At 50.8% G+C, this 25823-nt stretch overlaps 2 protein-coding genes across 5 annotated transcripts in view; one reads left to right on the forward strand and one right to left on the reverse strand.

Moving 5' to 3' along the window:
- CFAP44 (cilia and flagella associated protein 44) overlaps nt 1–2288 on the forward strand; it is a 37391-nt gene extending 35103 nt beyond the window's left edge. The window contains exons 32-33 of the mRNA XM_088051245.1: nt 518–652; nt 1138–2288. Of these exons, the coding sequence (XP_087907371.1) occupies nt 518–652; nt 1138–1374 (372 nt within the window). The 3' untranslated portion in view covers nt 1375–2288. The remainder of the gene's footprint in view (nt 1–517; nt 653–1137) is intronic.
- A 173-nt stretch (nt 2289–2461) lies between these two features.
- The window catches only part of BOC (BOC cell adhesion associated, oncogene regulated), a 54363-nt gene continuing 31001 nt past the window's right edge, over nt 2462–25823 (reverse strand). For 2 of the 4 annotated variants that reach the window (XM_088051246.1, XM_088051247.1), the window contains exons 2-19: nt 25568–25735; nt 24922–25200; nt 17112–17258; nt 16674–16817; nt 15968–16261; nt 14897–15169; nt 14053–14351; nt 11205–11367; nt 10499–10609; nt 9098–9304; nt 8083–8264; nt 6844–6949; nt 6536–6658; nt 5663–5884; nt 5050–5276; nt 4402–4481; nt 3582–3775; nt 2463–3248 (exon numbers count right to left, since the gene is read on the reverse strand). In XM_088051246.1, the coding sequence (XP_087907372.1) occupies nt 3064–3248; nt 3582–3775; nt 4402–4481; nt 5050–5276; nt 5663–5884; nt 6536–6658; nt 6844–6949; nt 8083–8264; nt 9098–9304; nt 10499–10609; nt 11205–11367; nt 14053–14351; nt 14897–15169; nt 15968–16261; nt 16674–16817; nt 17112–17258; nt 24922–25200; nt 25568–25652 (3321 nt within the window). In that variant the 5' untranslated portion in view covers nt 25653–25735 and the 3' untranslated portion in view covers nt 2463–3063. Of the gene's footprint in view, nt 3249–3581; nt 3776–4401; nt 4482–5049; nt 5277–5662; nt 5885–6535; nt 6659–6843; nt 6950–8082; nt 8265–9097; nt 9305–10498; nt 10610–11204; nt 11368–14052; nt 14352–14896; nt 15170–15967; nt 16262–16673; nt 16818–17111; nt 17259–24921; nt 25201–25567; nt 25736–25823 lie in introns of all 4 variants that reach the window. The other 2 variants (XM_088051248.1, XM_005523923.3) reach the window with 2 other exon arrangements.

Here is a 25823-nt window from a genome sequence, read left to right on the forward strand (position 1 = left end):
CTATTTTTCACAGAGGTAGTTGATCTCTGTTTTGCTTTCTTCAAACACATTGTCCTACTTCATTCCCTACGTGAAGCTCTTGTGGAGTGCTTTTCTCTGGTTCTCAGGTGGCGTTCAGCACCTCCTGCCCTCTCTCAGTGCTTTTAGTGACAAACTGAGTACAGGGCAGGCTGTGGCTCATGCCTGGGGTGCCAATCTGTGCAGTCTGAAAAGTTCATGTCTCCATTTGGTGGGGCCTAAGGCTCAGCTGCTGTGGTGCAAGCAGGCAACATGCTTATGCTGCCCTTACAGAAGAGCTTTCTTTTTCCCACACTTTTGCCTTTTTACTTGGGCATTTGTACTTTAAATATATTAAAAACAAAAAGATGAGATTGCATTAAAGGTACTGTGGGATCAGGTGGTGTGACAGGATCAGTCTGTTGTTTACCTGTGACATTTACATTGTGCCTACTGCTTCTTCCCCACTCCACACTTTTTGTGCTCTCTCATCCCAGATCAACTTTTTACACCTTTCTAGGAAAGAATTGTAGTCCTGCAGCATCAGCTAGCGAAGCTGACAAGGGAAAACACCAGCAAGCTGCACCAGATGAACAGGTTTTGCCATGAAAAGCATCAGCTCGAAACTGAGCTGGAATCACTGACAACTGGTCAGGTGAGCCTTTTAGCCTCTTAGGTTTGGGACTGTTCAGAAATGGGTAAGGGATCATCTGGCCTTCACCAGTTCCTTGGTCTCACATCCTGCTCTGCAGTCAGCAGTTTAGGCTAGGAGTGGGACAGGATGGATTGCTTCATACCTTAGCACCTCTGTTATTTCTTACTTAGCTGCTTTCTAGGACTGAAACAAACTCAATTCTAATTAAAATATGCCTTGAAGGAATGAAAAGAATATTCCTTTGTTACATGTAAACAGTCATATTACTGTCATGTAACAGCATTACAACGAGAAGTGGATTTACTGCTCTGTACCATGAAGTAAGTCTAAGTTAGTGAACCTTCAGTCTTCCACATACTTCTGACTAAGGTGTGGAGAAGTCATGGATATGTCCTGGCTCTTGGAAAGCTTCACTTTACCTACTTGAAATAAATTTCCACTGTTCATTCTCCATGTTTTATAGGAGCCATTTTTTTCCTCCACAGGGTGGAGAATTTGAGAGCACCCAAAATGCTGACATCAAAGAGACAGCCAGGCTGGAATCACAGCTCACACAGATAACTTGTGAGGTGGCCTTTCTGAGACAGGCAATCAGCCAGAATAGACTGGATGTAAAAGAACTCACTTCCCTTAGGAGAAAAGGTGGGCGCCTCTTACCACAGGACTCTGACACTCCAACTTCCTCTTCAGAAATAGTCACTAACAATCCAAGTCACCCTTAAAATTAACTGTGGCAGCAGTCATGCTTGGAGGTGCAAAATTAATTGGTTTTGGCTATCCAGGGGTTTAGTTGTAAGGGGTTACATTTGTTTTTTCTATCAAAACATGACTGTAACATATATGGAATAAAAAATAGCAAATGAAACTACTAAATACTGTTATCAGTCCATTGCAGAGGGTTGTACTGGACAAGGTGCCCTTTGTGCGTCCACGTGTGTGCATTATGTCTGTCTACTCTTCAAACAAGTGGCTGTTGAAAGCGGGTTTGAAGTTTCACAGCAGCAAATAGTTTGGTACCTTGTTCTCAAAAATGGTGAAATTAGTCTGCCTCAAGCAAGCATTGGCAGTGGCCCTGCTGGCCAGGAGAAAGCACAGGGGCCTTTCTCCTCAGGGCAGGATGTAGCATTTACCTAGCCAGGAGGAGGATGTAACAATGCAAAGTCAGCCTGTAATTCCACTGGCCTGATCAGTGAGAGGGCCAAGCTCTGTGTGTTTTCAGGTGTTGCACTTTTTTGCCTCTCATTTGGTGTGGTGGCAGCATGTGATCATTTACAGCACTTACCCTGTCTTGACTTTAAAATCTTCCTTCAGCCTCAGGGTGGAGTGGGTTGTGTTCTCCCCATGCAAGGCTCTTGAGGTGCTAATTTTTAATTGAATAAATTAAACAATCTCCAGCTGCTCTTGCTGCTCCTCCCCACTCCCCACCTCTTGCCACAGGTCTTTGTGTCTCTGTCTGGTGTATGCTCAGCAGGGCTCCAGCCATATCCCAGCCAGGGACAAGAACTTCCTGCTGGTCCCAGCACAAGCCTGTGAATGGTGTTTGTGCAGGCTGCCTTTACAGGGGATCCTTGCTGAGGAACATACTGGGTGCTGGGAGCTCTTGTACAGCTACAGGTTGTGCCCTGGGAGGTGGGAAATGCCTGGAGCCCCAGGAGAAGGGCTGTGAACTGGCACCAAAGCCCTTGCCTAACAAAGAGCAAGGACATCCAGTGGCAGCTGGGTAACCAGACAGCCAGAGGCTCAGCTGGAGACAGGGAACAAGAAGACCCCAGACTAAGTGTCACCAGTGACTATTTGGAAAATTCTAACTGCAGAAAAAGTGTCACCTTTCCCCAGGTGTCCTGCTTGCTGTACATCTGCAAGTGTAAAAGAAAGAGAAGGCTCATTATGTGTGAGGAGTTAGCATAAAGCCAGGCACAGCAAAGACTAAAGCCTTTATTTTAGATGTTAAAGCGTGGATTTGTCTTTACAGATAGGCAGCTGCAGATGGCATGTATGTGAAAGGTTGTTTAAGTTGATCAGGCAGAGTGCATAACTCCAGTCCATTCACAGGAGTGTGTTCATGGAACAAACCTTCCTGGGTGGGGAGAGGAAAAGACCTTTTTGACAGCATTATTTGTTGTGAAGCCCTCTAGGCTGGAAGAGGGTGGTGGCAGCTCTGTTTGGACCCATGTCCCGCCGTGTCCCTTGTCCAGCTGTCTCCATTGTGTGCTCTGATGCTGCCACTGAGAGCTGTTGCCTTGTTTCCTGTGACCTTGCTGAGGATGCCTTCTGTCTCCATAGCATTATAAAAGGCACATATACATCTATATACAAGTGCATAAATATATAAATAGGGGTGTTATACAAAAATAAATACCCTTTATCTTTCTCTCTTTAGAATAAGTCTTTTGCAAAAGGCAGCTTGGTCCCTAGCTGGTGGGAGGATGAGTCTCTGAGGGTCTCAGTGGTGGAGGGCTGCTGTTCAGATGTCTTGGTAGGTCCTGACCCAAAGCTGTGATCGCTGGATTCTGGGCATGGAGATCTCCTCTGGACTGGCAGCAATCTAGTCTTTCTACCTCTTCAACTGGCACTAGGCCTAAGCAGCATGGGCTTCCTGAGGGAGAAAGGAGCAAGAAATTAATCCAGTGCACACTGGAATGAGAGATGCTGTGGGAGGTTTCAAGTCAATAGCTCACTTTATGGCAGGGGGTGGGCTCTGATCAAAGAGGAAGATCTGCATTCTGAAAGTCTGTGTGGGAATTTGATGCCATGATCACACAAAACAAGTCTGACCTGCACTACAGGGGTGGATCAATGAATTAGGTCCTAGGGAGATGGATTCACATCACTTGAACATGAGCTATCAGAAAGGCTCTGCAGTGAGATCTCCCTTCAAGAGCAGCCTAAAACGATGAGATGGAGGCATGGAGTTTTTCAAACCACTGACCTTGGTGGAAGAGGGTATCCCGTCGAGCATCCAGGCTAGGGCCTCCCACTTTGCTTCCCATCACTGGATGATGGAGGCCAACAAAGTGCTCTTGAAGGTGAGGACAGTCATCTTGTGGGTGAAGAAGCTGGTGAGTGGAGTCATCTGGGAGACTGTAGAGGAAAGAGCTGTCTTCTGTTCTGGAGCTGGGCAATCTGGGGAAGCAGGCAGAGAGGTTTAGGGCTGTTTACCAGATCTTTCCTCCTTGAAAGATATAACTCGTGTCATGTCTCAGCCAGCTCATCAATGCTGTGACACAGAACATTCCTAAATGAGGGGAAGTGCAGAAACGGGGATGTACCTGTGGGATGGGAATGAGGTGATGTGGGACCTGGTATCCATGATCCAACAGCTCATGAGTGCCACAGGAACCAGAAGGAATAGTACCTCACAGGGAGCATGGTAATGAAGATGTCTGAACAGTGAGACACTAAGCACTAACAACTGGACAGTGGGCAGATTCTGGGGCAGCTCTTTATCAGCATCAATCAAAGATGTTTGCTTCTCTCATCCTGCTTTTCAGTCTCCAACTTAGAAACAGGAGGAGGAAAAGGGGATGGAGGGGAATAGGTCTTGGCCACCTCTACAATTAAATTATTCCTTCCTGAAATCCTAAGAGGAATGAGTTGTGTGAAGAGAATTTAGACCAAGGTGTCTAGTGCTGGGGCATGGATTTGTTTCCCAAGAGTTGGGAGACAGGAGTGTATTGAGGGCAGGCTTTTGAGAGCACGTGGGTCCCAGTGGATTGTTCCACCCTCCCTCTCCACACGCCAGGACTAACCTGGAGGGCTGGTAGTCTTGCTGGGCACTCCCATTCTGCAGCACTCTTGCCTGCAGCAAGGCGTTGGTCTCCTCCTGTGACTGGAAGGAGAGAGAAGGATTCTTAGCAGACCAATGGCACACAGCAGCATTAAGATGCAGGTGCTGATCTGAGTCTGAGCCCTGGGGCAGACTTCTGAAGTTCTTACAGCAGAAGGCAGAAAAAGCTGAAACTCTTTTGCTACTGAGGGCAGTGGAACTGAGCACTGAAAAACTCACTTTACACTTAGTGCTGAATGAGTGGGGGATAAGCAATTTACAGTCTCAGCTCTGGCACTGCCTGTTACCCTTTTACAGAGTCCTCAGCACTGTCAGTCCCTGTGACCTTTGCTCAGGGGACACAGGAACCATTCCCATGAGTGTTGCCTTTTCTCACTGCCTCCTCCATACTTAAGAGGCTCAAGAAAACACCCTATCACCAGTGTTTTGGAGACCTTCCTGTTCCCCACTTGTCTGACTTTTCTACAAAGGGGAAATCTCTTTTGGGAAGCCAGCCTTGCCACTTCTACATGCTGCAAAATGTGCCAGCCACATCTGGAGAAGCCCTCTCACTGCAAGTGTGGCCTCCAGCTCATGACAAACCAGCTCTTGATCCCAGGTGTGGGCTCACCTGTGGCACTTCATCTGGGCTGTAATCTCGGGGCTTGGTGCTTGTGTACCCCACTCCTGCAGAGGCACAGATGCCATTCAGATGTGCCCTGCTGGCATAGGGCTGCCCATTAACAAAGGGATGTCCATTGGCACGAGGAGCAGAGATGCCTCTCAGTGGCACCATGGTGTACTGGCAGGATGACACCAGCAGCCCAGCTCCTGGGAAGCTCATGTCAATGGTTTGTTCTGCAGAGGGAAGGAAAAGAAAGTCTGAGGCAAAAATGAGAGGTAAAGTCAAGCTTGTTGAAGCTCAGCATGTATAGGGTTAGGCTGTCCTATCAGGCAGACATTTTGGCACCCAAAGCACTCTTGGACATAAATGGTGAAAAGGGGCCCTTTTCCCCTAGTCCCAGAGGTTCCTTTGCAACAAGGCAAGCAGAACAAGGGACAAACAGTGGCCTTTGTCTTCATGGCATTCCACAGGACATCTGAGACTTGCCCTCTGTACACCCCTTCCCTGCTTCCCAGAATTCCCTCACATTTTGGATGTTTGATGCAACTACACCCAAGGTCAGATTTAATCCCCAGGCAAACCATATCCTGTAAATTAGCCTGCAAGAAACAGCCCTTACTCTGCTTGGACCAAGCTCTCCAAAGGCAAAAGGGGATGAAAGCCACGATGAGGAGTACGATGGATCCCAGTACAACGCCTACAATCAAGTATGGCAAGTCGCTGGAACGAGCCACCATGGCTCCTGTCCCCAGGCCACTGTGCCCACCACTGAGTGGGGGACGCTGCTGAGGGGGCACTGTGGAGGGTGGAAGACGACCTGGCAGACCAAGAGACTTCCGAGCTGTGGAAGGAAGAGAGAGAGAGAATGTTAGACAGGGACATGGCAGATGGCACAGCAGTCCAGGGATGTTTATGGTGCTGTGGAGTGGCCAGACTTGTATGATGGCTTTGAAGGAGCACTCCTGGATGACAGGATTCCTAGGCTGATGCATATGGCAGTACAGAAAAGGCCTCTGTGCTTGGCTCACAGCTTTGCCAGATCTGCTTTTGGGCTGATCAAGCAAAACCAAAACCAAAGAGGTTCTCCAAAGCACACACTTGGACTTAATGCTGTTGCTGTCATGACAGTGCAGCTGCTTGAAAGACAACAAGGAGCCTGCTTCTAAAGCAACACAGAGTTCAGTACAGCAAGGGAAAGTCAGCCCTTCTGCTTCCAGTCACCACCTCTGTGATAGGAAAACAAAAGGTAACTGCTGCTCTGAGAGGCAGCAATGGACTCTGCACAAGGGGTGAGTACACAGACCAGTCACACTGATCAACAGCACAGATGAGCCTGTGTCTCTCTTCTCTCCAGTGCTGCCTCCACCACTTTTCTGGAGCTTGGGTGATGCACTGTCAAGCAGGGATGGTTCCTGCCCCGCTGTGCTCTGACAGCTGCAGGCAGGGAAGGCAGCAGGCTGTCTTCCCAGAGCTGTCCCAGGAAGCTGCTTACCTTTGGTTTCACAGATCATCACGTTGCTGAACTCGCTTTCGCCTCCCTCATTGAAGCACTGCATCTTAATGTCATACGAGGTCTCTGGCTGCAGGTGGCTGATGGAGTGCCAGTACCGATCTCCTGAGGAGGGAACAAACACATGGAGCTCTTAACTTCCTCAGGGAACAGGCAGCTGGCCCAGCTCTGCAGCAGTGCCCAGTAAAGTAGCCTTGACAGCCACTGCCTTTTGTGCACAGGGCTCCTTTTGGCTGTGCTGTCTTCCTGTAGGGACCAGGGTCTGGGACCAGTCTCTCCATTTCTCCTACCTTCCACCACGTCCTTCTTGTAGTCGCTGTCATTGTCACTGTCAGTGGGGCGGTAGTAGATATAAAATCCATGGATGGGAGTGTTGTTGTTGCTGGCTGGGATGTACTGCAGAGAATGGGAGGGAGAGCAGAAATTAGCAGAGATGTCCATGCTTGTATTGTAGTAGGTGAAGAGCAGCTGGGGTAAATGGGATGGGACAGGACGATAACCTAGCACAGGAATCTTCCTCATGTTGACATTGGCTGCACAATAAAAGCTTTTCTACAGAAGCTCAGTGCTACTTTCTACTCCTCAAGCTTCTCTCAGGTAACAGACAAGCTGTGAATTTGGGCCTGTCACTCCAGCCATCCAGTGCTCTGCTCCCTCTCAGCAACCACAGCCAATGATTCAGAGGAAAAAAAAGTCTTTAACAACAGTGACTCAGCTGGGCAAGCACACCATCATCTTGACTCCGGTAGGCTCACGGCTTCCAGACAAACTGGGTCTTGCCACAAACTGGTTGCTGCAGGAGCTTTGTGTTTCTGAAGACAGTTCTTTTCCTCCCCCACACCCAGGGCAGTACCGTCCCAGCTCTGTGTGTTCTTGCTGTCTTTCACCCAGTGTTTTATCAGCTACTGTTTGAGTTCAAATGAACAGCTGCGCCCATCCTGCGCTGTGGCATTTTCTGGCTAGAAGCAGCTAGGAGAGGAGAGCAATGCATCCCTCTGAATAAGCTCTAAGCTGTTGAAAACACTTCAGCCCAAATCTGGGCTTGTGATCCAAAAGATCCTACTCCTAAAAATCCTCTGGAGTGGACTGTTGTAAATGATTATCAGCATTACGTCATCATTTGTTTCCCACCAAATGAGAGTGAAGGATGTATCTGCTGGAAAATACTAGGAGAGAGAGAGGTGCTAATGGATTCCAGAAGACTGGCCAGGAGAGCAAGCAGCTACCCAATGCATTGTTCAGCTGTGCTTATTGAACAAAATGGTCGAGAGCCCATGGTTATGCACTGAAATCTTCCTGTATACAGGATTGGATTCAGATGGAAAGGGTTTCCTAGGCTTTCTGACTTCCCACCCAGTTATGTGTCCCAAGCCCAGTCCTCCTTTGATGGAGGCAGCTGTTGGGTCCCAGATCCATTTGTGCTGGTGACAGGCTCCAGTGTGGTAACCTGGAGGAGATGTAAGCTGGGAAAGGAGCACCGTGGCACCTGGCTCCTCCCCTGCAGCGCTCTCCACCCCCACAAACCTTACCATCCACTTGAGCATGATGGTGGTCTCGTTGATGGCGTCCGTGAAGGTGATGTAGGGCCCGGCCACGGGGCGCTCGTAGACGCGGTTGCTGTAGCCAGACACCACGTACGGCCGAGACGCTGCGCTGGGCTCGCTCTCTCCCAGGATGTTCAGCGCCCGGACACGGAATTTATAGGATGTGCCTGTGGGGAAAATGGGAAATAAAGCAGTTGCAGGGATTGGAGTTTTCCAACATTTCTGCTGTCAGCATAGCCCTGACTGTGAAGAGGGGCTACACCTCCAGATGGCAGAGAGCCTACAGCAAGTCTGTTGTGGAAGTACAAACACTGAATGAATTTCAGCCATATCCTAGATGGAGCCTGTTTTTAGTTACCTTCCCCAGTTCCTGTCTGGATGGTCCAAAGGTCAGATAGCAGTTTTGCAAGTTGTACAGGGGGTTAAGAAATGCCTGAAGGGATATTCTGACCTGAAAGCAGGTAAGGAAACCCCTTAGGAAAGGCATTCTTCCTCTACTCCATGAGAATCATGTACATAAACATCAGTTCAAAGCTCAAAGCCTACATAGTTTTTACCCAAACTTCATTTTACTGATAGTAAAATAAGTGGGATAGTTATGCTCCCCTTTTAAGCCGTCCAGCTCAGTGATGAAATCTTTTCTCATGTGAATTGCAATGGGATTTGTGTGCCCATCTGTCTTGCCTGTGGCTAAGGAAAGTTCTGTCCTGTCTTGTAAAAGGCAAAACCAAATGCCTTTAGTAACTGTATCCTGTAATACAGAAAAGCATGCCTAAGCCTCCCTGAGGGAGGTCAAACCTATGCTGGTCTCTGCAGCTGGAGAAATTGGAGAAGCATCTGCAGCTTTTTCCCCACGCACCTAAGGCAGGACTCAGGGAAGCTTTGTTTTGCACACGCATGCCAGGGCTGAACAGGATGTGACAGACGGTTAACCATCCTACAGGGACCCTGCAGCTTTCCTACAGACCTCCAGGAAACAGGGAGGAGAGCACCTGCCTACCTTTCTCCAGGCCTGGGATTTCCACAGAGAGGCGAGAGGGAGGAATGTCCCTGGTGGCCAGGACCCAGTCTCCCAACTTCTTCAATTTCTTATACTCCACGCGGAAAGACTGGATGGGGAACCCACCATTCCCACGGGGGATCCAGGTCACATACACAGATGTCTCTGATGCCATGGAGATGGTTGGACGGTCTGGTGCCTCTGGAGCTGCAAGGGACCCAGAAGGATTTCAGGATGTGAAATGTATTCTTCTCACCCTGTCTGTAGCTCAGAGATATGTGGGTGAAAGACTACCTGCATTGCACCCAGCCACATGCTCTGCAACTCCTGAATGCTCTCTTCCTTCTGCCTCTTCATTAGAGCTGGCACCCCCAAATCCTCATGCCTTTCAGTTTGTGCCCACAAGCACCTTTTACTCCTGCTTGCATCTTGCTCCTTTTCCACTCCCAGCTCAAGTAGGATGAGACAAGGTTTGAGCTGTGATCACCCATCATGGGGAGGGAAGCAGTGAGAGCGGTGGATGCAGGGCTGGAGATGGAGCAAAAACCCTGGGTGAGTGAGCAGGGGGAGGAGACTGGTGCTGGGGACAACCAAGTGTAGGAGATGGACATAGGAGAGATTGAAAAGAAACAGCTGAGAAGGAAATAAGGAGAAGTTCTGAACTGTGGAAATGCAATTTGACAGGAAAACAATCAAAAGATGTGAGGGAAAGAGATGAATGGAGCTATGGATATGAAAATAAAGACGACGAATAAGTATGGGGGAGACTGAAGGATGGGACTTCACAGGAGCAGGACTGAAGAAGAAAATTTCACAGAAATTATAAAGGCAATAGTAGTGATAGAGACAAGCTGTGAAACAACAAATTAGATTGACCAGTAAGGATCTGATGCTTCTCCAGTGCTGCAAGATACCCAAATGAAGCACTCTGCACCACTAGAAGGGGAACTAATTGCCCCTAGCCAGAGCCTGGCTGAGAAAGGAGGATGCCAGGACATGCAGGCACTTGGTCCCCGTTCCTCCCTTACACTCCATCAGCACTCAGTGGTGCAGTGCAGTTTTTTGTTCCTGTGCCTCACACATTCACAGATTCACAGAAAGAAAGGGCTTTCTGAACCCTCCATGTGCAACTCAGCAAGTGTCAGAGAGGTGCTGTAACATCCTTGCAATAAAGGTGGGGCCAGGCAGTGGGATTTGCCTGCTCTCCAGGACTGTCTGCCCAGAGCAGTAGCAGGGGTGTCTAAGAAGGACCTCTCCTTGTCAGAAGCTACAAACCACCCATCCAGCACTGCATTCTTGATTTATTTATCCAGCAGAGACTTCAACTTGGCATGGCCTGGCCACTCACAAAAGACCCAGCATCCCTCACCCTCCCCACTGCCAGTTCAGGGAGGGCCTTACGGGACAGACGGCTGTTGTCGGCCTGGTTACTGCTCTGAGTGCTCGTGCCTGGGTCATCCCTCTGGATCTGCTGCTCTTTGCTGGCAACAATCTCTGGCTTTGGGCGCCGGCCTGTGCAGAAGGGAGAGGTGGCATCAGTAACACTGAGAGATGCACTCAGAATTAACTTTTGCTGGGATGACGAAAGCAAATATTCCCAGACAGGATACTGAGGTAAGTACTTCCTGGACTCTTAACAGCCCTAGGGGCTCAAAGCATTCAACCTGCTGGCAGGAACTAAAACTAAAGCAGCAGATTTCTTAAGAGATCCCCCTCATATTCTATTTTCTACAACTTTTAACTGGTTTTCTTGAAACGTGGCTAAATTTCTGTCTCCAGGCAGAGGATATATTGACCTCTTGACAACCTCTTGATCTTTATGCTAGATCCATTTTCTACAGTATTGCAGGTGTTCAACTGAGACACCAAGGGAAGAAGGGACTTCTTCAAACCCACACAGAGGATGGGCTGGAATTTTCCCCATACTACCCTCCACTTTCCCTCGTGACAGTTGTTCTAAGCTGAGGGCAGATGGGTTTCCAGAGCAGAAACACTCCCATTGTCCTAAGGCTGGTGCCTTGTGCCTCAAGGCTGGGACAGGATGTTTCAGAGGGGCCCTCCCCTGACTCAGAGCAAAGGGGAGCCCAGGGAAAGGTCTGCCCTTTACCGGTGCGGAAGGTCACCATGGCCGTCTGTCCCTCGCCAGCGCAGTTGTGAGCAGCCATCTCCACCTCGTAGAGGCTCCCAGGGTCCAGCCTGGTGAGGGTCAGGCGGTGCTGCGAGGCTGGGACATCCCTCACGGCCCAGCTGTCCGAGGCGTTGGTGACCTGCTGAGAGACCAATGCAGGCGTTGCAGAGCTTGGGGCAGGCTGGGCTGCTTGTGGGCACTGAGCTCAGAAACTTTATTAGTAAGTTCTAATTAATCTACCATCTACCTTCCCTTTCCTCTCTGCAAAGGAGGGAGATGTTTCCAGCCTGATTTTGCAAAGCAATTCAGATGTAAGCAGGACAACTCACCCAAGCCCCAGAGTGTTTTCTTGACCCTAGGGTTCAGTCAGCCCTGTTCTGTCCTCTGGCTCCCTTTGACACCACCACCCCTCAATGTGTGTAAGTCTCCAGAGTGGGCTTGCCCCACAAAATGCAGCAATAGCCACAGGACTGAGCTGCTTTAGGAGCCAAATCTCTCCAGCAGCCCAGCTACTGAGCTGCTCGTTTAAATACTGGCCATTTCCATGGAATGAGGTACCCAGACACAACTTTGTTTTACTGAGTTTTATACTGCCTCACCCCTGGCACTTTGGGGCTGAAATGAAGAACCATGATGCTGGAGCAAAGGTTTCTGCAGGGAAGAGATTGTGTATTTGCCATAGCCCTCAGAAAAGCTTGGAAATACAGTTTGTTTTTTGGTGATACCCTGATGCCCCAGGCAGAGGGGGAAGGGGAGGTGGAACTTTTCTCCTTCTCCCCAGCTGCAAAGATAATATTTTTGCAGGCAAATAGGCAGGACACTGAAGTGACCCGGTGCCGAAAGGAACATTAGTAATGTAGGCAATGCAACAGAACGGAAATGCCAAGACTCTGCTGTATCATTCATCTTCTCCAAGCGTTTGACACTGACTGATTAATGCCTGCCTCATTTTATTTTTATTCCTGAGCCTGCAAAGTTGTTAGTCCAGGGAGGGGAGCCCTAAAGGCTTCTAATATCTAGGAAGGGAAAAGAGTAATTCTTAAGAAACAAAAATAAGGGCTGCATGGCATCTGACTGCTTGCAGGCTGCTGAGAGTGTAGGGGCAGTGTGGAACAGGGTGAAAAGAGACATTCACAGATATTTTCTAGAGAAGCAGCAGAACTTTGCCCCGTACAAATGTAGGTCTCCTGTCAGTAGGTCTAACTTTCCTTACAGCCATCTTCTACACAAAGAGCCTTTTCTTTTGTTGCTGAATTGATTCCTTCCCTCTCCACACACATGCTTTTCCAGTCAGAAATGTCAAAACCAGATCATTATATAACTTGATCCTAAGGATCTTGGATAGAAAGAGACTCTTTCTAAACAATTTTAAGGGTTATTGGGACTAATTCCTTTCCACACAATCCTTAAGCATCCCAAGAAAGAGTCTCCAGCTGAGAATTTGGACTACACTGAAAACATATTACTGCAAACTGCAGTGACCCATGGTGACCTTCACTGCCCCACGGCCCCTTCCAGGTGACGCGCTGAAAAACAAATCAAATATGGACAAACTCCAAGGCTGCAAGTTAAAATCACAAGCAGAATTGGTAGTTACATGATACACCACTGGGGAATAAATCTCTTCTTGGCAGACAACCAGAGCCAATAGTCTGGGGATGCTTTTGGCATCTTTGTTTTTTATTTAAGCTTGCCCCATTGTGTTCCTGTGCTGGCATCTTCTGCCTTTGTTTTAAAGGGCTCTTTAAAGAGAAGGTTAGCTGAAATCCCCATCTTACATTTTTTTAGAAAGAAATCAAGGATTGTAACAGTCTTCTGTTACACTATATTTTCACAAAAACACAATTCTAGAAACATAGATACATATGTTCATATGTACTTGAAAACAGTGCCTTGCAGTGGCTGGGAATCCCAAACATGCAGTCTGACATGTTTTTGGAATATATTCAAACCCTCTGGGATCTGAGACAAAACCTGCCTCTCTACTGCAATTCCCTGCCTACCCAAAGGAAAGAAAAGCAGCAGACAAATAAATTCAAGCCCTTTCTTCCACTTATCCCCAGCAAAACGGGAAGAGATACTTTAGACCTCAAAAGCAGAATTTTTCCCTCAACAATGTTTCACCATTTAAAGAAACTGCTGGGCTACAGCTGTGCCTGCCCTGTGTCTGTGGTGCCATGAAGCACCTCGGAGGAGCTCTTGTGCTCCAGCAGGATTTGGCTGTGCACCACCCCATATGCTCACACTGTGCCACCTGCAAGTGATGTACTCACAGTGCACTGCCCCCCAGCTTTAAACTGGGGGAAAAGGATCTTCCCAGAGGATTTAGCATGGCTATGACAACTCTTTGCTGGCTCCTCACACACACTGAGCATGGGCACTTCAGTGCTGCTGAGCAGGGTAGGCACACACAGCAGAGAGGCTGCTGCCCTGTGTCCTGTAGCCCAAGCTGTTCAAGGCAGAGGTGCCCCCTTGGCATGTGCCAAGACAAAAGCATTCCAGAGCAAGTCATTGTGCAACCTGCCCTCGGGGCTTCCTACCTGTGCAAGCACACAACTGAGAACTGGACCTGGAAGCTACTGGAGAAGTGTGTATACTCTGCAGACAGGCACTGCCACTGGGCTCTTCCTGGACAGCTCAGCAAACCACCTGTATCCATCACACCTCAACAGGCTGAGGCTGCAGCTCAGGAGATCCCACTAACCAGTGCCACCAGTGAGTGATGGGTGCCCCTGCCCCAACGCACCGTGAAACGTGTGGGTGAGGCCACCAGCCCGCCCATGGAATGGCGCAGAGGGAAGATGGGAGCAGGGCAAAACAGTGATACCTTGCGATGCTTCACCACGTAATAGAGGATGGGGGCTCTGCTGTCAGGCCGGGGTCTCCACACCAGGTCATAGCTGTCCGTCTTGGATGTCCGTGGAGAACTGAGGATGATGGGGGCTTCGGCTGGAGTCACCAGCTCCTTGTTGGCTGTACACTGTGGAGATGCTGCTAGAGGGGTTGTCTCAGGCTTTGGCAGTCCAGCTTTATCCAAGGGCAGCTTTAAGGTGCTGTCCCTGGAAGGTGGAGTTGGAGGCTGAGCCGAGTCCGGCTGGGCATCTCGCCCGGGGTTGAGTGGAGCTCCTGGAAAACAAGGTGTCACAGCAGGGTAAGTGCCCATTCCAGTCTGTGGTTAAGGCAGAGCTGCGAGCCCCTTGTGCAGTGCTGCCTGCTGTGCCACTCAAAGAAGTGTTGGCAACAATCCCTCCTTCCCCTGCTATAAACCACAGGGGTCCCTGTCTCTCGGAAGCCCCTCTTAACCCTGTGTAAGTTCAACAGGGTCCAAGGAATCAGGCAGTAACTCTTTTACCCCAGGTGAATTCAGTTTTTAAGCTCTTGCTCAGTTCAAGTTCAGAGGCAGAGCTAAGCCATGGGGTGAGGCACTGCCCCCAGATGTCTTATGTCTCTTGTGTAGAGATTGCCCAAATGTGCACACATGGCCCCACCCTTAGAAGCAAAACTGGTGTCACGTGCTCTCACAGGGAGACACAGAGACCTCAGGCACAACAGCACATGCAGCGTAGGTTAAATAGGAAGCAGGAGCAACACACGGACTTTCTTCCCCTGCTTCCCCTTGTCCTGTGTGTTAGGCTGTGACTGAACGGCCATGACTTTGGAGAGGGGCTTACCTGGCCGGGCTGTCCTCAGCTGCACCATGGCTTGGGCACTGCCCACCTCGTTCTCGGCCATGCACTGGTAGATGCCCTCATCCTCGGGCCCCACGCTGAGCAGCCGCAGCGCCCGGCGCGACAGCCGCAGCCGGTGGCTGCCCGACAGTGGCACCGCGTTGCGCAGCCACATCACCGAGGGCTGCGGGTTCCCTCGCACCTTGCACGTGAACTTGGCGCTCTGGCCCCAGGGAATGATCTGCTGGGACAGCTCCATGGTGACCTCCGGGGGTTCTGTGTGAGGGACAAACACAGACTGCTGAGCGCCGCTTGGCTGGGAGCACGGCACGGTCATGGCTTTGCACTTCCCTCTCTGGCAGGGATGAGAGCAGAGTGATGGATTCTTTCCTACACTAAAGTCCCACTCCCTTTGTGGGGGCCCACATGGGTCTGCTTCAATGCCCCTCCCCTTCAGCATCCACATAAACTGCAAAGAGAGGTAGCCCAAGGCCATCTGCCCTCTCACATGACATCAGATATCTACAAGTCTCATTTTTCTGAGCTGAAATGCAACTCTGCAAAGATTGTGCTTGTGCCATAACAACACATCGGCATCTGATGAAATGCAGTCCATGAAACGTGGGCTTAGCCTCCCCTAAAAATTGTGAGAATGGGACGTGTGGTAGAAATATCTAAGGTGTAGTATCCCTTATGTTTTCTGCTCCACAGAGAGCTCCCCTGCAAAACAGAACAAAACCAAGACACTCCAATGTCTTCCTTGTGCCAATGTCAAAAATATGTCTAAAAAGCAACCAGGCTTCCACTAGAAAGTATTAGAACAAAAGCAGTGCCACAAATGACAGGAGAAGAGCTTCTGCAGAGGAAAGGAGGATCCATCATCTCCAGCCCACGGTGGGAGCTAAGAAGGAGGAACTACTACCCAGTTCCTGGAAATTGGAACCACAAGCAGGAGTTTGCATCACATTGTGGTTTGTCCAGGGAGGGGGAGAGTGCTTCAGTGCTAGTATCTTCCCCTAGAAGAAGAGGAGATGTCCAAGCCCTTCCTGAAACAATGGCTCCAGCAGCACTCACCAAACACCTGCACGTTGTAGAAGATGAACGCAGCCCCGGCCTCCCCAACGCCATTGTCAGCCGTGCAGCTGTAGGTGCCCGAGTCCTCCTCGCTCGTGGGGTCGATCAGGAGGTTGCTGAGCAGGAAGCGCGTCTTGTTGTAGGCGGAGACTCCAGAGCCATCCTTGGCCCAGGTGACCCGCGGTGGGGGGATCCCGCTGGCCACACACTCCAGAATGAGGCTCTGGCCCTTGGTGACAATGATGGTCTGAGCCTCAGGAGGGTAGATTATCCGGGCTGCCTCTGCTGTGGAGCCTGAAGAGATGGAGGAAGGAGGTGTGTGGGAAGGAAGGTGGCGGGTGCGAGAGCACCCTGTGCAGTGGGTAGGTAGGGATAATGGTAAGGCACACTGTTTTCCTGTGCTGGGGCAGGTAAATGGCAATGCAGGACAAGAGGGACATTCTGTAAGGGTTCTGTGCACACAGCAAAGCCACCTTGCCAAAGGGCTAAGGACCTTTTCCCATCTACCACCAAGAAAAAATCGTAAGGAAATATAGCAATGCCAGGGCTGCATACACATAATCCAAGAGCAGACCTTGGGGCCTTCTGCTGCTGGAAAGGAGTTTTCTCAGCTCCTCGTTCTCGTTCTCACACAGAAAACCAGCTGTGACAGCACTGCTCAGTGCCCCCAGTGCTGGAGATGTGCAGTGAAGGGAGAATGGCTTACGTCTCACACGGAGCCTCTCACTGGAGACTGAAGTTTTCACCTCCTGTGTCACGGGGTTGTAGGCAGCACATTTGTAAGTCCCCTCATCCTCCTGGCTGGCATTAACAATCTGAAGGTTCCCAGATGGCATGATAAGATAATTGTCTGTAGTGAAAGAAGAGAAAGTGCCACACAGTCACAAGATATGCCCCTGTCCAGCCTCCTGGAAGACAGGCAGTGTCCTGAAGAAAAGGTGGACGAGAGGGAAAGAAAAAGCCATGATGTCCCAGGCAGCACAGACATCAGGGAGACCATGCCAGGGACCCTAAACTGACTTGTGCTCAGAGAGCTGGCAAAGGGACAAGGAGGCAGCAGTTAGAGACAGCTACTGCTGGTAAGGAAGGGCGAAACCAAGGGTCCTGTGACAGAACCTGTTGGGACAGACCCCTGTGCACTCACCTCGGGAGGCCTCCAGCCACTCCTGCTTCACACTGTAGCGGACCTGAGCCTTGGGGTGACTTTCAGGCAGGTCACAGGCAATCACGGCTGTGTTCCCTTCATCCACCTCAATCACATGCTGGCCATCAAACTTGAAATCTTTGAGATCTGCGAAGGGAGCAAAAGACAAGGCATCTCAGTGGTTGGTGAAACATCTCAGTGTCAGCTCATCCTCTTCCCATGAACTCAGGGCTGTTTCAGTGTGGTACCGGCAGAGGACTGCTCTGACCCCAGCAGCTAGGGAAACTGGCTTGATTTCACAGTTTGGTTTTTGTTTTTCCTCCTTTTTCCTACGAAATGAGTAACTTAAAACACAGCTTCTGGAGAAACTGCCTCCTCCAGGACTGGGAAACTGGGTGTGAAAAATCCTGGCCTGAGAGCAAAAAATAAGCCAACTTACTGCAGCAGTGAAGGGCAGCCAAAAGCGGTCCTTCTGCCGCCTACTATTTCACACATGGCTGCTACTGAGAAGCTGACTTTGTAGTCATAACTCAGGGAGCCCAGCCTGCTTCAAGAGTGTACAGATGCCAGGTGTGAGGAAGTGCGTGATGCCCCCTGAGCTCCTCTCACACCTGAGAAATCACTGTCTCTGCTCCCAGCACTCTTGCTCCCATCAAATATCTCACAGCTGAAAGCTGGTTAACCATGATGCTTCACATGTGCCCAAGCTACAGTTAGAAGAACAGGGACTTGCAAGGAAAACCAGCTCCTCCTCTACATGGCACAGCTGGTCCTTCCCCAAAGCAGCTGTGAAAACCCTGTCCCACCACACCCCTCTGCCCAAGCTGTGATGGAAGTTCCCACTCTGGCTGGGCTGATGTGGGTAGCAGGTCTGGAAGCACAGGAACTAAGAGGAAGGGATACCTGGCTTTTTGTTTTCTTTTCCCTGTGTTTTTTAAAGCAGGAGGAGAGGACTGCAGTGAAACCCCGCAGATCTGGCAGGGCAGGGAGCATGCCAACCTGGCCCCACCCCAGCAAACTTTCCAGAGAGGAAACTGGTTTCCATTCTCTCTGCGCATGATGGCAAATATTGCCAAGGCACTGCAAGATGGAAGTTAGTCTCAGACAGCCTGTGTTGTGAGGGAGGAGGTTTTGTGCCAGGAAAAAGTCCCTCACATGCATTTTTACAATGCTGCACACCAGCCCAGATGACCCCTAGTGCAAATGGCACATCCCGCAGTTGGTTGTTGTCCCAGGTGACAAGTCAGGGTGTCACATCGAGGCTCAGGTTGGTGCCTCTTCCCAGGACTAACAGATCTCCTGAATGGCACGCCATTAAATCTGGATGAAACCACATTTCCTTTGCAAAACCCCACTCTAAGGCAGTGTGTTGCATCTGCAGCCACTGCATGGCCACGTGCTGTCGACAGCTCCCTCGCCCCTAGAAACCCATCCCAGGACGTGGCACCCGTGACCTCGGGCAGTTTGGGGAGCCGGGGGGCAGCAGGAGGGCTGGCAGGCGGCAGGCAGCCTCCCTTGGCAGCCCCAGCCAGCAGAAAAATGTGGGGTTTGTTCTCTGGGAAATGCAGCAGTGCTCCAAGAGCTAAAGACAACTCTGGCTCCAAGCTTCTCCCACCCACAGTCATGGAAAAGTGACATGAAATTTCTCAAGCAGACTTTCTGATTAAAGCAAGATCCTTTATGGAGTTTAAATAAAAACCAGCTCTCTTGGCAAGGCATCGAGAAAGCCTCCCCGAGCGCGGTGCGGAGGGGCTGCTGGGCGGCTGCTGGGGGAGCCAGCGGTCCCGGGCCCAGATCTGAGGGAAGGGGAGGAGGTTGAGAAGAAAAGGGGAGGTTTTGCAATGTCATAAAAATGATTTGCAATGAACATGCTTAATACTTCTGGAATTTCTTGGCATTGTTCAATTAAAAAAAATAATAAAAAGAAGGAATAGGGGTGAACTTCAGAAATGTGATTAATCCTTTAAGACAAGCTGAGGAAGGGAGCCATGTTTCCACTGGATATTAAAGCCAGATGAAAGTTAACTCTTAACTTGTGAAAAGCTGGCAGTGCCTCACGCTCCTCCTCCAATGAAAGTTATTGCTGGGGAGGGGAAGGATGATGGATATTTTCTCCTCTTTGCTTTTTATATTTGATCAAGGAATAAAATAGTGAGAGCCATAGAAATGGAAAGAGGTGGAGAAGTGGCGAAAGCCCAGTGTCTGCCTGCCCGCATTGCCCATGTTTCTCCGATCAACAAAATATAAACGAGCATCGGGAAAATTAATGTGCGCCTTGGTGGTCTGGATTCATCACAGCCAAATTAAGATTTTGGAGCCAAGGCATAGGCTCCAGCAGTGCTGGCAGGGATCTGAACACACACACTTACATGAGCACGTGTACATGCACACACATCCTGAAGAGAAGGGGCCCAAGAGCCTGGAAAAAGAGCAGACCCAAGGTTCTGGCATAGCAGAGCCATCTTGAAGATGGAAAATGATGACCCTGTGCCAGGGCTGCCCCTGGGATGACTGTGGGCTGGGCAGACATGGGGAACTCTCATATGCAGCCCCCCAGATGGTGGCTCAGCCCACATCTCACATCTGTGGGTGCTGTAGCCCCACAGTAGGGAGGAGAACCTGCAGCTCTTCCTGCAGCTCTTCCCTCAGCCCAGAAGTGAGGGACAAGGGGTAAAACTGGGGATAGAGGGGGAAAGAACAGAGGGAAGACATCCTGGGATGGCTGGGGGAGCAAGGACCAGGTACCTCTGGAGAAGCAGAGTGAAACTGGCAGAGAGAGGAAAAATAGCAGAACTGGGACAAACTACTTTCTTATATGCCAAGTGTACGAGCTTCCTGCCAAACTACTCTCCTAAATTCCTGCTTCCCCACAGAGAACAAGACTGGTTTATTTGCCAGTGGATTTTGGCCACTGGCGATCTCAACTGCCCCACTCACCACTGGTATGGGCATGTAGAGCCATCCTTTAGCACTGATGGGTCAGCCAGAGCTGGTGAGGGGTGATCAGGGTCACCCCTGTCCCCCTCTGTGCAGGGGACAAGCTCCCCTGCACACATCCTGTTGCATTTGGCCCCAGCACAGCAAAACAGAGGACTCAGTGCCAAGCTGGGACAACCAGCTTTGTCCTAAGGGGCTCAAACAAGGTGTCCCTGAGTTGCAGGGGGACCCTGCATGTCCCCTCCAGCAGGGAGGGGTGGAGGAGAGGACCCATGCCAGGGGGATATGCAGCACTCGCCTCTTCAGCTGCCCAGCCAGCAGCAGCCAGACTCCACATCTAACACGCAATTTGCACCAGAGTCTAACAACCACTGCAGCTAGGAGAAACCACATCCCCTCTCACTGGCTGGGTTTTCCTTCTCATATGGCTGCACCCAGTGTGCCAGCCCATGTTCTTGTCCTTAGAAGACATGCCTGACCACAGTGAAGCAAGTCCTCATCTAGCAGCCATTGTCCAGGAGGTGCTGCGGACAGACAGACTGAGCACTGCCAATCCCAGCCATGCTGGGATAAGAGGGTACTTCCCCCCACCCCCTCCTGCTTTTTTTCCCTTTTTTTGTTTAGGAGGGAGTGCAACCAAAGGCCATTGCTCGTGTCCATCTGCAGCCAGCTCTGAGGCACGATGGGGTGAACTGGGCTGTGGGGAGGGTCAGCCCTGCAGCCCTGCTGCTGTCACCGGGGAGGGAAACCAGCTGAATCCCAGGGCTGGGGGCCAAGCAACGAGGCAGGCGAGACAGACCCGATTAAATGAATGGGAGACCATAAATAACTTCGGAGAAGAAGCAATATTAAAAAAAATTATGGCCCCCAAGGTAAAAGTTCTCCCTGCCATAGGGAGGAGTGAAAGAGGGAAGAGAGGGAGCCTTGAGAAAGGGAATAGGCAGAAATGGGGTCCTCCAGCCTGGGGGCAGGCACCTTCCACTATTCCCCCCTCAGCTGTGAGAGCAGCCTAGGGCTATGGCTCTCACTCCCCATCCAGCCAGTACTGCAGGAGTCTGGGCACTGGTGCTGTCATTACCAGATTCCTCCCACCCTGCTGAGACAGGCACAGCCCCACAGACTCCTGCCTACTGACACCCCCCCAGCACATGTCCCCCACCACACCTCAGCCCCACTCCCCATTTCACGGTCCTCATGCCACAGCTCTGCTGGCTCACAAAACACCACCTGTGTTTTCCTTCTCTCCCCTCCTCACATTGCCTCTTCCCCTGGGGCCAGAGTCCCTGTGCCTGCTCTACAAATACTTTTCCAACAGGCAGCCTTCCCCTTCCATCCCTCTTGCCATTGCCTCTGGGGAGTATCAGTGGAGAGGCCCGGGTGAAGGAAAATGAATGGGGCTGTCTTCAGAAAGCAGCTGCAAATTCCTGGGGATGTCCAGCCCGACCCCGTGCAGGGTCACTGCCCGCAAGCACCACATGCTGAGGCCCAGCTTCCTACACGTGCTGCCACAAGGCCGAGGACTGACCTCACCCATGGCACTGATGGAGGGAACAGGGCAATCAGCCTCCCTTGCCCACAGCATTCTCATGACACAGGTACCTGCAATCTTACACCCCTGGGCCACAGGGACACTGGAATGGATGGAGTTTCTTTGCTGCACTCCTCATCTATTTTTCTGTTTTGTTTTCAAACATCACGTCTATCCAGGTCAGGCTTGCCCCTGTGTTTGCTACACTGATTTTTTCTATGCATACAGATGAGTGCTGGGAGTTACACAGCTCCCATTACCTCTCCTCATCAGCTTTGCTCCAGCCCTGCACTTCAGCTGCCCCTGCAAGCTCCACAAAGAGCTCCTGACCTCCCAAGCCGCTGGCTGTTACAGGACCAGCCCTCAGCACCATGTACAAATCCCTGGTGGAATTACTTGGCATCACCAGAGCCCCCTGCAGCCATGTCTTCTACATACAGCTCCTATACTCAGGAGAGGGGCTGGGGCAGGGCTTTCTGGCAGTATGGCAACTTTGCTACCTAGAATCAGGCACAGAAAATGTCTCTCTCTTCTTTGCAGCTGTCATTCATATGAAGGCTTAAAGCCTGGCTCGGAAAACCAGGAATATTCCTGTTTTATCCATACAGTCCCAGACTGCAGTGCTTGGGGCCTGCAGGGCTGATCTTGTGCACCACATTCAGGCCAGCAGTGATCAGCAGGTGACCGACATTGATATGCCAAGGTTGTGTGGAGCACCAGCTCAGCTCTAACAGGACTCAAAAGTGCCCAAGTAATGCCTGAAGTGCTGCTCCCTTTGACACTTTATGAAATCTTTCCCTTCTGCAAATCCCCCCCTCCCCCCCCACCTCTTGGATATACAACAGCTACTTTATCTCTGCTGGAGAAATTAAATGCAAATTTCAACCAGCTCTCTGAGTCAGGGGGAAGAGAGATGGCCTGTGCATCACTGTGCTGCAGATGAGAGAAGGAGGTATCAGTCCCACGGCTACACTGTGGCTGCCAGCACTGCAGCTATGGTTGTCTGCTTGCTGACTGTCAGCAAAGCACAGCTGGCCCCAAGGGACTGGGCACACAGAGCCTGGGGCACTCCAGAGTGTCTCCTTCAAAGAAGACAAAAAGAAAGGAGGGGAAATAGCCTAAAAGTTGGCCAGATGATGTTACCTACAACTCCTCAAAACCTAGCAAGTCACTTCTTCCAATGACTCCAGGTCCTCTTCCAAAATCAACCTAAGCCTTGAAAATATTTCCATTGCCCTCCTTCCCCCCACTGCTTTAATTCACACATTCCAGTTTCACTTTCCCCCTGCCACCCCAAAATAATTTTTGGATGGAACTAAGACTTTCAGAGGGTTTTCTTTCAGCCCTGAAGGTTATCTGGAGGAGATATATAAACTGCAATGCTGACCTGCCAAGGCTTTCCTCTCACCACGGTCACCACTGAATCAGCTCTGAGCAAGGTTCTGTAGAGGAGGTCTGAAGCAGGAGAGAAAGCCCAGGGCACAGCTGCTACCATAGCTTTCAAACTCAGTCCCATCACCAGTGGTGCTCCCTGTTCTTTCAGAGCACTGCAACACCACTGCTGCAAGCAGCCTCCAGCCCATAAACATGAGACTGGTTATTTGAACCCCTCCAAAAGGTTCTCCTCCCACATCTTTACTGGGACATACCATCTCTTCACTCACTGACTTCTAAGTCTTCCCCGCCTGGGTGCTATCACCTGAGGCTATCCAGGTGTGTGGGATACAGCCTCTGCCATCTCCAGCTACCCCTGAGGATGAGGGACCCATGCAGCACAGCACAGGGGTTTTCCACAGTGGATTTGTAGCTTGATCATCCAACCTCTGGCTCCAGTTTTGTGAGCTCCACTGAATGGTGCTCCTGACTTCCTCTCAGAAGTGTGTTTGCCACGACAGGGACCACAGCAATGGCCAGGTCCTTCTTTTGCATGCACATCCCCACTTGCAATCCAGTAGGCAAAGGTGATTTGGCTCCTGGAGAGGGCTGATGCACTACTCAGTGGTTTTGATTTGTTCTGAAGGACGTGGTGGGGCCTTCTGGTGCTTCAGGACCTGTCTCCCATCCACCACTGATGCTAGACTGAAGTCTAGCAGATATGTCAGACATCTTTTTCCCAGGAGATAGAGCTGGTGGTGGTGGGCTGGGGTGTGAGTAAAAAAAGAAAAGGAGGTCAGCTAAGCAGGAGCTGATCAGGCTGAGGAGCTGTGCACACCCTACTCTCCTAAATGCAAACCATGCCCTTGGTAATCCCATCCACCTCTCCCCTCCTCTCCTTCTCTCTATCAGGCCACCAGCACACACAGCCCCCTTTCTGCTCTGGAATGTGTTCTCCGAAACTTAATCTCAGCATGAGGCTCAAGCCAAATCCCCTGACAGATTCGGCCCCGTGACAACCCCCTCCCACCCTGCCTGGGAGTTCAGCAACTCTCCTTGCTTTCCCTGGCCTCCTCCTCCTCCCACCCGGCCTTGGCCTAAACATTTCACTCCTGATTAATGTATCAGTGACAAGCCAATAGTTCTTGGCTTTAAAGCAAAGCCAGGCCCCACTTTGCACAAACATCTTCACTTCTTCATTTTCTTAAGACTTACCCCCAAACTCCCTTTTTCTGGGAAAGATGAAGCCTTTTCTACACTCAGGGGCTGTCACTGCAAGGCAGTGGCAGCCTCCTCTGCACACAGTTGCTCCACCAAACACCATGTGGATTTCTGAGAAGGTGGGGCTCTCCACTGCTTTCTCAGATGTATCCAAATACAGCACCTTCTGGCCAAATACACACAACATCTGGCCAAAACCAGGCGCTTGTAAGAAAAATTGCCCACCTAAAACACCTCTGGCCACACACACGTCTCCCAATGCCAGAGGGCAGCAGCGAGGAGCTCATAAGCAAAGGAATAGGAGCGAAGTCCCTTGCTCAGAGCTGTGTCTCAGGAAGGCACACACTGACCCTGTGCTGGCAGCAGTCCTGCAGCAGCCCCAGCAGCAGTTGGGCCATCAGCACCAGCAGGTACTATTTATGAATAATGACTCCATCATTAAGTCAGGAACCAGAAGAGGCAGCCTGACTGTCAGGAAACCACACACACAAACCCCATGGCTCAGGGATCACCTGGTCTTGCAAAAACTTCTCCCTGCAGGACAGGTCTGCAGCCTACCACACAGCAGGAGGACAGCTTGGGTCAGACTGGGTCACACCATGTCAGCCAGTCCACAATCAAAAATGCTACAGAAGGGCCTACACCAAAGGAGTCATCCCAGCACGAACAAGCAAGAATGGATGAGCCTCTCAAGATGTGTGAGTGATGGCCCAAGCAAGCAAGGGCTGTCAGAGAACTGAAGCTACTCACTAGCTAAGGTGACCACTGCAGGGACACTGGCAATGACTCCTTCAGGCACACGAGCGATGCACTGGTATCTCCCCACAGTGCGGTTGTTGAGAGCCGTGATGATGAGCTTCCCTCGCTCCACGTGGATACCCAGCATCTCGTCTGATCCAGCCAGCTCCTTCCCGTTCAGTCTCCACGTGAGGTTCACTCGGGGGGGATCCACCACACAGCCCAGGCTGACTGGGCCCCCAAGTTTTTGGACAATAGAAGCAGGATGCACTGTGACCTGCAGAGATTCACCTGCACAGAGGGGAAAAAATGGGAATATGAAAGCTCTGTCAGACTCAGCAATAGAAAGGGCAGAGGAAAAAGCTGCAGTGCTGTACATTTTGCATCATCCACAGCCTCTCCTTGTGTTGCACCATCCCCTTGACTCCTCACACACCCACCCTAATTTTTAGAGATGTACACCAGCTTAATTTCTTTGGCACCGCCTGAGAGAAATGTTCCACTCCAAATGTGTCTCCTCCTCTGGAGGAGGGTTTGAACCTAGACCTTTGGGCAAGGCTGCTCAGGGAACAGCAGAGAGAGGATGCCTGTGTCCTTGAGGTGTGGCTATGCTAAACAGCATTGAGACAAACAGGAATTGGTAAGAAAAGACACTCACTCAGTTTGGCAAAACAGCTGGCAGCCGCAAGCATGAGGCAAGGGATGGGGGACATGGGCCTCTTCCTTCCACGTGTCATTGCCATCCCATGCGGTGTGAGCTGGGGCGCCCAGGGAAGGGTCCCATAAGCTGCCTCAGGGGATGCAGTGGATCTGTGGCAGTGGATTCCTGCAGATGACAAGAGACACGATGGATGAAACCCTCAGGCTTCCTTCTGCTTTCCAGCCCTGCCTGGCTTCTCTACCAACATCCCTAA

This window comes from Pseudopodoces humilis, chromosome 2 (genome assembly GCF_049639895.1).
Source record: "Pseudopodoces humilis isolate 2021_Gansu_Grassland_sample_001 chromosome 2, ASM4963989v1, whole genome shotgun sequence".
In the NCBI taxonomy this organism is placed as follows: Eukaryota; Metazoa; Chordata; class Aves; order Passeriformes; family Paridae; genus Pseudopodoces; species Pseudopodoces humilis.